Source organism: Emydura macquarii, unplaced genomic scaffold (assembly GCF_026122565.2).
Source record: "Emydura macquarii macquarii isolate MOO-44397 ecotype Brisbane River unplaced genomic scaffold, CSIRO-AGI_Emac_v2 contig_1348, whole genome shotgun sequence".
NCBI classification, from domain to species: domain Eukaryota; kingdom Metazoa; phylum Chordata; order Testudines; family Chelidae; genus Emydura; species Emydura macquarii.
In genome coordinates, this window is record NW_027131485.1 from 7,177,127 (window position 1) to 7,192,472 (window position 15,346).

At 39.7% G+C, this 15,346-nt stretch overlaps 1 protein-coding gene across 1 annotated transcript in view; it reads left to right on the forward strand.

Moving 5' to 3' along the window:
• Positions 1-2,990: 2,990 nt before the first annotated feature.
• SMG1 (SMG1 nonsense mediated mRNA decay associated PI3K related kinase) overlaps positions 2,991-15,346 on the forward strand; it is a 98,391-nt gene continuing 86,035 nt past the window's right edge. The window contains exon 1 of the mRNA XM_067551048.1: positions 2,991-3,334. Coding sequence (XP_067407149.1) covers positions 3,246-3,334 — 89 coding nt within the window. The 5' untranslated portion in view covers positions 2,991-3,245. The remainder of the gene's footprint in view (positions 3,335-15,346) is intronic.

Here is a 15,346-nt window from a genome sequence, read left to right on the forward strand (position 1 = left end):
TCCAACAGTCCCACTGATTCATTCTGTGATACTAGACAAGTGATGTAAGGTTACATTTTAAAAATGGCCTCTAATTTGGGGTGCCTCAATTTTTGGATATACAGCTTTACACACCTACAGCTTGATTTTCTGAGGCGCAGACATCTGTAGCTCCCATTGACATCAATCCTGGGCTCTAGATATCTAAATCTGGGACCCAAAAACTGAGAGCAAACTTAAAAGCCAATTTAGAAAATGCAAGCCTCAACTTCCCTCTGCTTCAGCTATCTCCTCTGTAAAATGGGTTCTGAATGTTTTTATCCACTTTTATAAAGCACCTTGAAATCTACAGGTGAAAAAGTGCTATGTGACAAGTATTATTATTATATCTCATGGATCATGATGAAAAGTTTTATTACTTAAAAGACTATCAAAATTTCACAATGTAGTCATTCGAAGTAGAAATAGATCAATTACATATGGAATAGTGAGTGGAACTTATATAGCATTTTAATGTTTGTACAGTGATTTCAAAATGTAATTAACCAACCATTATTATCTCTGTTTTACAAAAAGAGAACATGAAACTCGGAGAGGCTAAGTTATTTGCACAAGGCCACACAGACTCAGGAGCAGATTCATGACTAGAATCCAATTCTTATACAACGCTCCTTGCTCTAACCACTAAATCAGCAGTGCTCAAACTGTGGTGGTCTACAGACAGATGTTGATCACAGAGTGCTGGTTCTCTTTCTTGTGTCCAGCTGTTAAATCCATTAAAAGGCAGCTAAAGATACATCCCGTAATATTATCTTCCCTCCCCCCCAGGCAACTGCTATAGTTGCTGCAAAGATTTTATGACATCATGAAAATGAGGGGAGATGATCTGCTCCATTATCAATGAGTGGTGATATGATCCATAATATTCTCTCTTTGTGAGTTAGACAGACAGGACTAGGCAGCACTAGATATAGCTGCCATGCCAGTAAAATCTGATTTTGACTCTACTGTTTTAAATATATTCAGCTTGCTGAATATCAAATGCTACTGGTTAACTTTCTCAGTTTAAATACCAAAAGTAGAAATAAGACAGCAAATGGAAGGATTTATAACTTCATGTACAATGGTTTATTTCTGCAAAACTGACTCGAGTATTTAAGAGTTGCAACTAGGGTGACCAGACAGCAAATGTGAAAAATTGGGTCAGGGGGTGGAGGGTAATAGGCACCTATAAAAGAAAAAGCCCTGCATATCAGGACTGTCCCTACAAAATCGGGATATCTGGTTACCCTAGTTGCAACTTAACCAAAATGTTTTTACAGTATTGCTCTTAAACTGCTAAGCACTTGAAAGCTAGTGAGTAGAAGAAACACAGTACACACGCAGCGTCTATCCCCGGTTACTATTTGTGACACTGTCAGAATGTTGTGATGCATTATAATGACAGTGGGTCATGTCACATCAAAATATAATTATGTTGCAATTCAGCCTTGTAATGTGATGTCTCTGAGTCTTGGGACTTATTTTGGAAACTGTGGCTGTCCAGCAAGCATGGTTTGAGGGATGAAAGACCACAACACGTTCATGGCTGTCCAATAAAAGCCAAGAGAGGTGGCAATATGCCCATTGACTCAGCTCATTAACAAAACACAACTGCAGTTTATTGGATGATATTAACAAGGCCTCTAGTGATGCGGTTGTGATGTTAAGCCTGGGACATAGGCCTAACTGCTCTTATTTATGACTATGAGCATCTTTGCTAAACCTTTGACTTGAGTGTATTAGATTTCATGAAAACTTGAGGTTCAGTAACAAGAAAACATATTCAGGAATCAGTGTGGCCATTGCAATGCATACATTTCTTGGAGGAGAAAAAAAACGCTAGTATTTTAGGCTATGTCTGCACTTAAACTGCTGCAGCTGCACCACTGTAGCGCTTCAGTGCAGATACTCACTACAGTGCTGGGATGGGTTCTCCAGTCACTGTAGTTAATCCACCTCCTTAAGAGGTGGTAGGTAGTTCAACAGAATTCCTCCATGAGCCTAGTACTGTCTACACTAGGGATTAGGTCGGCTTAACCACACTGCTCAAGGTGTGAATTTTTCATACCAACATGACCTAGCTGGGTTGACTTAACTTTTTAGTGTAGAGCTGGCTTTAGTATCTTCCTTAAAAATGTGTCCTACAGCACGGGTTTTTATGTTCTTTCAAGTGTGGACCACATTATAGTAGGCACAGCAGACATTTTCTTGCCAATTTGTCTCTCTCTCCCATTTTCAGTCACATCCTTGTAGAAAGGACAGTGGTTGCTTCCTTAGAAAAGTACCATTACAAAAGTGTTATGCATTTTTAGCTCTTTTAAAATGCATTTTAGCAGCTGGAAATAAAAGAGAAACCAGCACAAGGACTTAGCCAGCTCCCTGCTGCCCACCACCCAATACCCTGTGGTACACCAATCTGTGAACTTCCATCCTACACGTGGGAGAAACAAGCTCAGGGTGGATTGGGTAGGGGAGGCAGCACCCCCTCAGGGTAGGTGGGAAGGCAAGAAACTATTTTATGGGGAGTAGTCCCCTCAATATGGCTGGAAGGACAGGAAACCCTACCCTCAGGGGGATAGCAGATGTTCTCAGCAGAGGGCGACCCCCAACCGGAGGTAAGGAGACCCCTCCTGAGGATTAAACCCAGCTTAAGTAGTGGGGCCAGCAGGCTCCCTCAGGAGCGGGCGAACCCCCCTCCCACAGGATGACCCCCGCCTGAGGGAGCCACGAGGCTCTAGAGGGCTGAGCCCCCTCGCTGAGGAGACTCCGCCGGTGGGTGAGGGCCCTCTCGGCGTGGGGGAGGGGCTAGGGAAGCCCGTGGTCAGTATACGGCGTGCAGGTGCTGTGCTGGGGGAGGGGGCGGGGGGCACCCCGTGGGACCTGCCCTAGCCCGGCGCAGGGGGGAATTTGCCGCGTGAGTGCTGTTGACCGGATGACCCCGCTCGCTCGCTGCTGTCCCATGGTGCCTCGCGGAGGGCGGGCGAGCGGCGGGGCGGCGGCCCCATGGCCCGCGATCCCGGCATGCCGTTCGGCGAGGCAGCAGCACCAGCGCTCAGCAGCCGCAGGCGGAGCCACTGCCGCCGCCGTCGTCTGTCTCCTCTGCTCCCCTCCTTCAGTGTGAGACCGCAGCAGTGAGGAGAGCGAGTGAGGAGCTGCCACCGCCGCCCCCCGCCGCCCCTGCCCTGCGCCGCTGCCCGGCCGGCCATGCCCTCTCGGGCAAGGTAATGAGCCGCAGAGCCCCGGGGTCTCGGCTGAGCGGCACCGGCACCAGGCAGCACTATCACCCTCGGAGCTGGAATGACTGGCAACCCAGGTGGGCTGGGCTCGGGCAGGGGGAGGCGCGGCCTAGGCGGCCTCCGTGGGGGGGGGACACGAGGTGGGGGGGTCTGGCCTGTTCCCGGGCTGGGGGCCTACGGAGACTGGCGGGGGAGAGGAGAAAACCCCGACTTTCTATGTAGGAAGGCCCAGCTTCCTGAGTGTTTGGGGCCTAGAGGGAAACGGGGGGAGGATGCGGGTGCCCCATCCCTTGACTATTGGGGCCTAGAGAGAGACGGGAGTGACACTGGGGACCTAGAAGGAGATGGGGGAAGCGAGTGACCGTATTGGGGCCTAGAGTGAGCTGGGGGCGGGGGAGCGAGTGACCCGCCCCTTGACTATTGGGGCCTACACACAGGATTGGGGGGTGTGGTGAATGGCCACTGCCTCTCTAATGTGGCCTAGATAAATGGGGGAAGAAACGTCAGGACACCTCCGATATAAAGGATCCAGACTTTGCTGTGCATCGGAAAGAACTGGGTAGGTAGGAGGTGTGGACAGTGGAGGGTATTTCCTGCTATATAAGCAATTCCTTATCTTTTGGTGGTTACAGAAAGAAAATGTTTCCTTATCACACAACGCACAACTTCATGGGTTCCTAGTTCGGTTGGATTTATGCTGATTTAGCCCAGGCTCTGTTTTTGCCTAGGTGATCTATAGTTTTTGATGATTTTAAGACATTTCAGTTAAGTTGTTGCTGGCCCCTCTCCCAGTTATTATAAGTAACAACTGTGTTGCTCAGTGACTTATTTTATAATAGGAGACACTTTCCTTTAGTGGCAAATAGAAGTTTTGAGTTGCTTATATTGAGACAGAGAATTTAGAGGAAGCTTCCGTAAGTGCATTTTTGTTCCCTCTTCTTGTTTTTAGTTGGAAATTAATTGAAGGTGAATGGAGGCCGCAAACATACTTGTTGTCTTTCAAGGACTAATAAAATAGTACCCAAAACATATATAAATTTTGTTCTTTAATCAGGAAAAGTAGTCCAGAGTTGTAAGTAAACTAATGTGGTTTTTGTATGTGATGTGTTGCAATAATTACATTTCAGCTACACATTCTGCACTGCAACTTTTTTGACCAATAGCATGTTGGTAGTTATTTTCTTTTATTCAAGTACTGAAAGTGTATTTTGCATCTTAACTATTTCCAGCACTTCCTGTCACCAGTGTAGTTGCTAAACTATTTTAGTTTACTATATTAATTTTTAAAGTTTTTCTAAACTTGCTGTAATTTGGCCTGATGTATCTAAGTACTTTGACTTTATTATTGTTTCTATGTTTTCTGGCTGTATTCTAAGTTACTAAAACTTATGTTGTCAGAGGAAGGGACTGTAGTTCTAAAATTTGCTCTGTGTCATGAAGTTTATGAAATTGATGAGATTGGATGGATAGGGAAGTGGATCCTTCTATTGTAGGGGTATAACATTAGTTTCACATACGTGAAAGAAACAAATGTTCATTTTGATTAAGTAGTCAGCATTCCACATGTAGTGATGTTAAGCATGCAAAAAGCATGCAACATTCATTTGATCAAAAGGTCACACCTTACTAAATTCTGCTCCCTTCAGTTATTGAGGTGCATTAAATTGCAAGTTTAAAACATAGAAATTTGCAAGCCATCATTGTGATATGTCCTGTTGTGGCATCCTACTTCTTCAATAACAATAGAGGGCTTCTAATGACCTACAGTTTGGTACCTCCCTTATCTCCTACCTGCAGAGTAGGGTTCTGATTCCTGGACTCCATACGTGAAGTCAAATACTTTAAAGCTCTTGACCCAGAGTTTTCCCCCTAAGGGAAAGGATAATACAGCTGTGATAACAGCTTCCTGATAAGACATTTAATTTGCTACAAGTCCCAACTTATTTTCAGCATAGAAAATGTTCTTCACCGAAACTGAAGCCCTGTCTATGCTAGGAAATTGACTTTCTGCAGAAAACGATTGAACTGGAGGAGGTGAAAATGGTTTAACTGCTGGCACAGTCAGAACAAAACTGTATTCAACAGTATTATCAAAAGTGTGACTGAAAGGAGGTGAGACATTATCACGGACAAGTTAGTTTCGTAGTGTGAATGGGGCCTGGTCCTCTGGATCCACGGGATCATGAAATTGGGGCTTTTGTAAAGGAATAAGTGAGATCTGTCAACTGTCCTTGGGAGCAACCAGAACCTACAGCAAGTAGCTTTACCCCTTAGTTTATCTACCTCTATCAACCAGACACTCCAAAGAGTATAAAAATGTGCACAATGAGAATTGTGATCTAATTCTACATGCATGCATATATATATATATATATATATATATATATATATATATATATATAATGCTAACATTTTTAGACTTCATAAAGATCACTGATCATATGAATCAATGTACAGATGTTTAGTTGAGGCTTCAGCAAGAAAAAAAATCTTTGCAAAGGTATATTGTCAACTAATCTTAAAAAAAAAAAATTCTGCTAGAGTTCTTTTAAATATTATGGCCTGATTTTTTTTTATAATTTTAAAAGTAGCTGTGAAATTTTTTGTTTCCATGTTTATATTTAGAATGTTCTTTTGGACAACCATGATAACAACACAAAATATGCTCAGACCTACTTTTCTTCTTTTTCCTCCATTTCTTTCTGTGTTTTTTCCTGTCTGCTGCTTACTACCTGTTCTGTTGTAGCTCTGTTGCTGCTGTTTTTGGTAAACAGCTTCTTGCAGGGAAGGTTGGACGAAGGCACCAAAATTGTAAAAATGTTGTCATTTCCAATGCAATTAAAAAGAAACAGATTTTTTTTCACTAATCTTTCATGGCTTATAGTATGCACACTTTCAGATGGAAATACTATTTTTTGAAGTTAACTGTATCCTTTTAAATAGGGTATTGTTTTTGAAGTTTAATTACCTGTAAAGTGATAAATGAGATGACGCCTGAACCAAATCATTAGAATCAAAATCTCCTGAAATTTGAGGTATGAAAAATCTGGATCTAAATTTTGCAGCTCAGATACATCTCTAATAAAATCTAGTTGGTGAAGCAGAATTTGAATTTTGTGCCCATATGAACGTGGCAATACCTGTCAGATGTGTGTGGGCTGGTCCACACGGTTTTTGTGACACTGCATATTGGACAGGAATAAGCTATACTGATATAAGATAATTTATTCCTGAATAACTGCATCCACACTAGGGGCTTTTACCGGTTTAACGATGTCTGTTTCTAAATGGATATAGCTATAGCAGTACAAAAGCTGTGGATGGACAAGACCTGAGTGTATGTGGCAGAACTCTGATCAGGAGACTCAATCAGATTTAGCAGATTTGATCTGCTACCTTTCTAAACTTTCAGATCTTTGCCTCCTTAGTTTCCCTTTCAAGTTTTCACTTCCTTTGGCTTTGGCTTTTGGAAATAAAAAAAAAAATTCATATCACTGTGTAGCTACTACTAGTTTCAGTCCACTGTTAATCTATAGAATTGTGCTAAATCAACTGCAACACACAGTACTTCTTCATACTGACAGGAAAGCAGGCATTATGCAACACATAGCATTAAGCAAACTGATGTCTACTGGTGCATCATAATGGCAAGGACTAGAACATGGTTTTAACATTCACATTTTCAGCGCATGGTGAGAAAGGGTAGATGGATTTTTAATAGTCCTCTCCTATAATCAGAAGTTACTTCTGGAATAACCACACTTCTCTTTATGAACAGAAGAAGACACAAACATATGGTAGCTGAGGATGTATATGGAGAAGTAAGAAACAAAAGCTCTGGTAAAAGTTCCAAAACTACTCTGATAGATACAAGTTCAATACTGGAATTTAATTTTTGAAAATGGAATTTTTCTTTCTCTGGAAATATGTTAGTGTTATGAATTATTATATTATTATTACTAATTTGTATTACCGTAGCACCTACAACCATGGTCATGAATTAGGATCCCCTTGTGCTAGATGCTGTACAGATATAGAACAAAAACATGGTCTCTGCCCTCAAAGTGTGTACAGTCTTAAGTATAAGGTCTGGACTATTTTAGAAAATTGAGTCTGCTTAACTACGTTGCTCGGGGGTGTGAAAAATCCACACCATTGAGTGGTGTTGTTAAGCCAACCTAACCCCAGTGTAGACAGCGCTAGATCAATGGAAGAATTCTTCTGTTGACCTAGCTACTGCTTCTGAGGGAGGTAGATTACCTACTTTGATGGGAGAACCCCACTGAAGCGCTACAGTGGCAGTGGAAAAATGCACCCTGGGAGATGTAGCTATGTCGATATAAGTTTTGAATCTAGACAGCCCTGAGAAAATGATCTTTGCAGCAGCATTCTGAATAGATATAAGCAGTACAACATTGCATTTCTCAAGGACAGAGAAAAGGATATTGCAGTAATTGAGACATGAGATGAGAGCCCATACAACAGTTTTAACAGTGTGAATGGATAGACAAGGCTGTATCTTAGTTGTTATGCAGAAAAAATCAGAAAGATTTAGATATAGCTTGGATGTGAGGACCTAGAGACAGATCCAAGGTGAAAATGACACCCAGGTTACAGGCATGAGTGACAGACAGGAAGGTGGTGGTGTTCATGGTGATGGGGAAAGGGGGTAGTGAGAGGGTTTGGTGGGAAAGATTAAGAGCTCTGTTTTCTCTTTATTCAGCTTGAGCTGACAGCTAGACAGCCATGAAGGAGATGTAAGAGAGAGTTTGGGATTTTAGTTTGGACAGAAGGAGACGTATATGGAGTGAAGAGAGAGATCTGTGAGCATAGAGATGGTAGTTCAATTTGTCTGTGGATGATGTTGCCAGAGATAAGGTGTAGAGAGGAGAGAAGGGGACCAAGCCCCCATAGAAAGTTGCATAGATGATGAGGAGAATCTCACAAAGGACATGCTGAAGTAGCAGTTAAAGAGGTAGGAGGAGAATCAGGAGAGGACAGAATCATGAAAGGGAAGGGAGGACAAGATTTCTAAAAAAGCATGATTGACTATGTTGAAGGTGGCTGACAGGTCAAGAGGTGTGAGGAGGGAATATTGGTTCTAAACTTTGATTAGGAAGAGGTCATTAAGAAATTTTGATGAGTGATTTCAGTGGTGTGCAAGGGACAGAAGCCAGATTGGAGAAGATCAGGAATGGAGTTGGAGAAGAGGAAACAATTGTAAACAGGGCATTAATAACCTTACAGATGGGAGAAGGGATGACAGTTGGAGAGGCAAGTGTGGTCAAATTATTTATTTTTGGACAGGAAAGATTAAAGCATGCTTGTTTTGTGAGGGGAAAGAGCTAGAAGAGAGTGACAGGTTGAGGATAAGAGGAAGAGGGGATGAGAATGAATGTGAGGAGATCTGGAGATGGCATGGGAGGGGTCACTGAGGCAAGTGGAGGGGTTAGAGGAGAAGAGCAGGCAAGAAACCTCTATGTCTCTGACAGGAGAGAAGGATGAGAGGGGATAAAAAGGAAGGAGATGGCTGAGAGCAGACGAGAAGTCGTCAACCCTGATAGACTGAAAGTCACGGACTATTCTGAATGTTTTAGTGTTGTGGTTTTTATGTAGCAAAGAATCGAAGCATATTATAGTTGTTTTGACCATCATCTCCTATTTAATATGTTATTCTGTAAGTCTCATGCAACGATCATGGCGCAGTTTCTTTTTTGCAATCTGTAAACATTTGTTTTTCTGCAAGTTAAAAGTTCTTTTGTGTCACTGTTTCTGTTTCTTTTCAACTGTGGCACATGGTTTTCAAGACTTTCTGTTCTAATATACAGAGCTTTTTAGCTAATTATGTCAAGGATTCAAACTTGTATAGAGGTAATGTAAGAATGTAATGTAGTGTACAGAGAAGTTACCTCCATTACTGTTTATATGCTGTATTGCCTTTTTGATGCCAGGTTGGGTCCATTGCACTGAAAAGATAACTTTACTGGAGTGAGAGCTGATGATTGTGGTTCCTGTTGTCAACAGATTCTGCAAAGATCCTACTAGAATGCTTTTCATAGTACAGAAACCCTTTTTAAAAAATTGCAATGTATCAGATTCCTGTTCCACTCAGAATAAAGAAATTATAATGAGCTCAAATATACTTTTTTTTTTTTTTTTTAAAATTCAAACAGTTTTACTGTTGTATTAGGGATCGTGTTTTAATTTGGTGTGATAAGAAAGAGCGATAAGGCTTGATGTGTAAAATGAAAGTACTGAGATAGTAGGGAGTGATCACCTTAGTAAAATAGAGGTGACAAAGCATTAATATCCTTCATATGATGAATATTTACCCATAATGGCTTATACCACACTACTTGCTGCTGGCCTCCTTGAAGTGTTCTTTTACAAGCATTCCATTTCCAGTCTGTTATTTTGAATCAGTTTCAGTAGTTTGTCCCAAGTGCCATGCTTTTCTAATCTTGAAATCAATCTGTTCAGTTGTCCACTGAAAGCCATAAAGAAATCTGGGTGACTGATGTGTAATATTTCATCCTTGTTTGCCACATTAGTACTGTTCTCTAAGCATTTATGGAAACAGTTGTGAATAATTTTCCTCATCAATCTGAGTAATCTTTAAAGCTGACCTGCAATGGATTTTTAAGTATTATACTTTACTTATTCTATTTAAAAATGGCCTGTAAGATGGTGTGTGTGTGTGTGTGGGGGGGGTGTTGTTTTTTTGTTCCTTTTTAATAACTTGGTAAATAACTGAAATATCAAACCTGTTTTTTTTTCTGGTTTTGCTGGAAGACCTCTTCCAGGTCTCGGAGCAAATGTATTGTGATCTCTCACGTCTTGACTGAATGGTCTGTGGAGTTGATCTTTAATAAAAATATACTTTCTTCAGAACATTCTGTCATCATCACTGGTACTGCATCTAGAGGCCCAAAGCACTTTTGGAATCTTATTGTCCCAGTCACTGTACAAATACAGTAGTAGACATAGTCTTCTTGCCATGGGGATGATTCTTTTGACCACAACAACTAGAGTTAGATATAAATGGGCATTAGCAAACACACTGTTTAAAACATTCTGACTAAAAATCCCATTTTCTCTCAGTTACTTCACAAAAGTCAAGAGACAAAGCTAAGCAAGAATTGGAGGAGAATGTGGGATAATCTTTCCTTCTCATTCTCTTCCATTTTCCTTGAAATGTGGGGGAGGAACAGCAGTGGACGTTTTCTCCCACTTTCTGGTGGTATGGACTTTAGTTTCAGGAAGTGGGAGCTTGCTTTCAGAAAACAGCCTTGGCAAACGGAACCAGGAAACCCAGAACAGAGTCTGCCAAACCTTTTTTTTTTTTTTTTTTTAAACTGGATTTCAGTGCCAATTTCTTTCCCCATGTTTTGGAGAAAATAGACTAGTTCTGGGACTCATAGGGATTCATTCAAGGAATGTACCTTAATTTACATTTTGGACAGCATATTTTCAAATTCATATTTACCTTAAGGTAAAATATACATCAGGTAGTCTGTAACTCTTCTGCACCTAGTGTTTCCATCCTGAATTGTCAACATGTAGATATTATCAAAAAGGTCAGTTACTATTGTCACTTCATTTGTTATCCTCATTCCATTCTACCCTTCATTTGTGCCTTGTGGACCAAGCAGTTTGGAGGCCCCCCTGTGCTCCAGCACAGCATTTTTGTCATTGTTTGTTGGCACAGTGTGAAACTGACCAGGATCACATAATCCTGGTGCTGGCACTGTGGTGGATGTGGGTAGTTATATAGGATTGAATTTGAATGGCAGTTTGCCAGAGGGTGTGTGAAGACTCTCAGTGTTTAGTATTCCTTTGACTAATTCATATCAATGAACATACTAGATTTTTCAGTCATAGTCATTCACCTATGCTGTTGCAGGTTCTAAAATCTCTGCTGAGAGAGCATATTTTAAAAATTAATTTTCTCTGGAAAAAGTACCTACCTTGCAGGGTGGATAAAAATCTGATTGGGGAGGGGGATTTATTTTATTTAAATTATAATAAGTTTTTCTTATTAAAAATAAACCTGTTTAAAATGAATTCTGAATTTAATACCAAATTTAGGCCTAAACTTATTATAATCATTCAAATATAAAATAAATATGCTGAATCCATGATACGCTATCACAAACTTTGTGTTAAAGGCTACTCTTTTATATAATGGAAGAGTCAGGGGAAAAAACATCTAACTTTTGGTGTCAAGCTTTATAAATACAGCACAATAAGGTATTCCTGACTTGTTTTGTTTAAAAAATAAATTTTAGATGCTGTTTTGTGTGTTAAATTAAATTCCAGTTACCGTTTTAATGCATCTTGACACACATCATGAGCAGAAAGTTAATTATCTAGTAAATAAGCAATATATTTGCCATTTTCTAATATATTAAAAATGTACAATTTTGATGATAATCTGAAAATATTAAACTTTTATTAGTTGCTTAAGTAAATGTCTATAGTTATATTGTACCCTCCTAGGTAGCAAAAAATGTACCAAATCTAGTATAATAGCTCTAATTAGTTGTAAATCAACATGTTTTAATGGTTTCATCAACCAGTAAGAATGCACCTTTCTTTAGAAAATAACTGAAATACCAAGGCCTTTCACCTAGAGATTTAAATCATGATTTAAATCAATCCATCCTGATACCTTGGGCGCTTAAGTACTAGGGGCTTTATCTGCATGGGACACTTGACCATCAAGGCTATTCCAGAATAATTAATCTGCTATAAATTACTTTTATTCCAGAGTAGTGTCCACACAGAGCAGTTATTGTGGGATAGCTAAATTATAGCAGAATAATGAATTTGGAGTGGCCATGCCAGTGGATTTCCTCAGTGTAGACAAGGCCATAGAAATCTTAAACCCTTCTGGCTATCCTCGAAAAGCTATCCACCCAGCAAGGACGATAGGTTATTTTTACTGATTTAGAACTATAATGAATATCGTAAGGTCACTGATCTCTGATCCTTCATAGTATGATGTATTCCCTCAGTCGTAAATTTGTGCAGTCAGGACATAATAACTCTACTTCTGACTGGCAATGAAATGAACTCCTTTTCCAAAGAGATTTCTGTCTGTCTCCTTAGTTATGTGTTAGAGCATGAGTACAGTAACTTTTGCGAACATGCAATGACTATTTGAGTGTTTAATAAACTGGCCTATTCTTTTTTGGAGGGAAGAGAATTCAGAATGTTGCTTTGTGAAGGTGAGCTTCCCAATATAAAAGTGCAGCACCAAAACAATCAAAGCAAGGCAAGGAAATTGCTCAATAAGCAACTATGCTGATTTGCTTCTCTTTCGTTACATGGTAGTCACAGTGTATCTCCGATCCATAATCTTCTGTGTTCTTTGTCTATTCTCTAGTCCTGAGTTTCTCATATAGAAACAAAAACTTGAAAGTATCTAATTGGCACTGCCTTGTGGAAATGCATCCAACACCTTGTAGGATAATTACAGTTATCCACCTTCTCATTCCAACTGGACAATTTTTATCCTGATATCTCACCTCGTATTTGTGACTGAGCTGGTCTGCTGGCACCACTGCATAATGGTTTAGTTGGCACACTGTGTGTGTGTGTGTGTGTGTGTGTGTGTGTGTTAGTTATGTGGTCATGTCAAAATATGTGACTGATGTACAATTGGTGTTACACAAGACTTCATGTGAAAGATGACTAACAGAGTTAGGTTCATTGTTCAGATTCATCTGCCAGCCACAACCTAGTCAAAATAGAAATACTACTTTATGACCAGGAAAAATGCCATCTTAAAATACAGGCATGAGCTTAGGAAGGCCAGAATACAAGTTTGTATATCCAATTTGCTTGATGTTTGGTGGCACAGTTGTACTGCAACATAAAAGAGGGTATGGGGAGACAGATCAAAGAAGTATTCTTTTAAATGCAAGTAACTGAAAAGGTTCTGTATCTGTAAGTATGTGTGTTATGGTTTTAAAGTGGGTAAAGTAGATTAGTACGCTCCAAAACACATGTACTCTAATATTGAAAGAAGCTTTTAAACTTCTAAATGATCGAAAATAAGTTTATTTTTATGGTTTTCTTCTTAGTGTTTACCAGTAATTGAAGAAACATATTTTGAATAAGCATGCACGAGCCATGATTTTAAGCAGTCTTCTTTCTATTCGTTCCTTCAGTGAAATATTGAGACTAAATTTTCATAGTGGCATATTTAATTGTCATACATGGAACTCTGATAAGATCAAATAAAAAAGAGAATATGGGCTCTGTGAATCTGTTACTTAAACACACATTTCTGAATAAATAAAAAAGTAATGCCAGATATGACTGCTAAGAAAATTGATTTTTGCTTAAATCTTCTTCTGAGCTTGCTTCAGTGTGAAAGTCCATTTTCAAAGCACTGTAGGTCATAGTAACCAGTTGGATCATAAAGTCTATTCTCAGGAAACCAACAACTTGTACTGAAGTGATTCTTCTGTGCCTGCTGAGAGAGGATCAGAAGTTGATGGTTGTTTGAAATGAGCACATTTATTGGAATGGAAAGGAGCAGGCTCTTTAAGAGATAATAATGCTTGTTTGAGAAAGATGCATGGGTGCAGAGCAGCTTTTTTATTTGAACAAAATGCCACTCTCCCTTCTTCAGTTGGGGGCTGTTATGCCAGGTTGCTTGGCATCTCTTGGTTCTGTTAGTTTGCAACACTCTGCTCCCAAACATAGAACCACAGTAGTACATAATACTTCTCAAAGCTTGTGGAGTATGTGAGCTTCACCACAATAAAATGATTTTAAAACCGTTTTAAAAAGATGGCAACATTTCATGAAGTGAGGTTAGTCAAGAACATGTGCAATTCTCAGGTCAAGTGATGTGTAAAAAACCTCCAGAGTTTAAATGTGCAAAGTCAATTAATGCTTTACTGAACTAAGTTTTGTTGACTCCCTATTCTAACAGTAGGAGATGGAACCGTATAGTGTACTGGAAGGCCATGCTTATCAGAGGAACAAACTGTTATTATGAACCTTTTGAGTGTTTAAGCTCAAAGCTGTTGAAAGCCTCCTGCTCTGTTACATTGGGCAGCTGAGGCAGCAGAGACCCTTTGTAGGACATTCTCCATCTCCCTGAACGTGCACTGGAAGTTTCTGCAGTTCACCCTGGAGGAGAAAATGTGCATGGGCCATGTAAGTGGAGCTGAAGCATGATACAGATACACGAGGCACAAAATTGCTTGGAGTGGGGGAAGAGGAGATAAACAATGGGCTTCATCTGCTATTTAACACCCTGTGCGGTAGTAGTGACTGTAGTCCAATTGTGTGGACATCATCTTCAGAGCCCCCAGTTAGTTCTCGAGAGCAAAGTCTTTTACTTAGTCTTTGTCTGTTGGATCAGGATTTGGGCCTAATGGAATACTGTAGCTTACTCCTATAAAGCAAGCCATGTGAAGTGCTTGACAAAATAATTAAACTATTTTGGGTGCAGTACCTCAGAACTTTGTTTGATTAAGGAAAATGTTCTTATTTTCTGTATTCAGAGAGGTTTTTGACCATGGGGTAGTAAACATCTGTCTTCGTTCCAATATGAAAGTATTAATTTGGAGACACATCTACTTGATTCTGTAAACGGGACAAAATTGTAATTTGGAGTGTGCATTGGGGAATTCAGGAAAATAGATGTATTCTCTGTTTTTGAAAAATCTCCAATAATATTAGTGGTTTTTCCACCTGCAAAGTGCTTTACAAGCAATAACCCTCAGGATTGTTGTTCTATTTTGTAGATCAGAATGCAAATCATTGAGAGCACCAGATCATTAAGAGATGGTTGAAGAAATAAGTCTTTTAATACTTTACCAAACTAAGAATATGAATCTTTAAGCCTACAAAGTGCATTTGATTCCATTGTCTTGAATTTACCTTTTGGCTCTTATCACACAGACCTTTTTTGTTTTGTTTTTATTGGAAGACTATTGAGGGTTTGTAGTATTTTTCTCTTCCAATGTTTTTGGAGTTTATATTTAGGAAAGCTATGGTTAATTTTTTAAGAGCAAGAAAAAAATATGTTCTAATTTTTTTAATTTATTAAATCTAAACATAGCTCA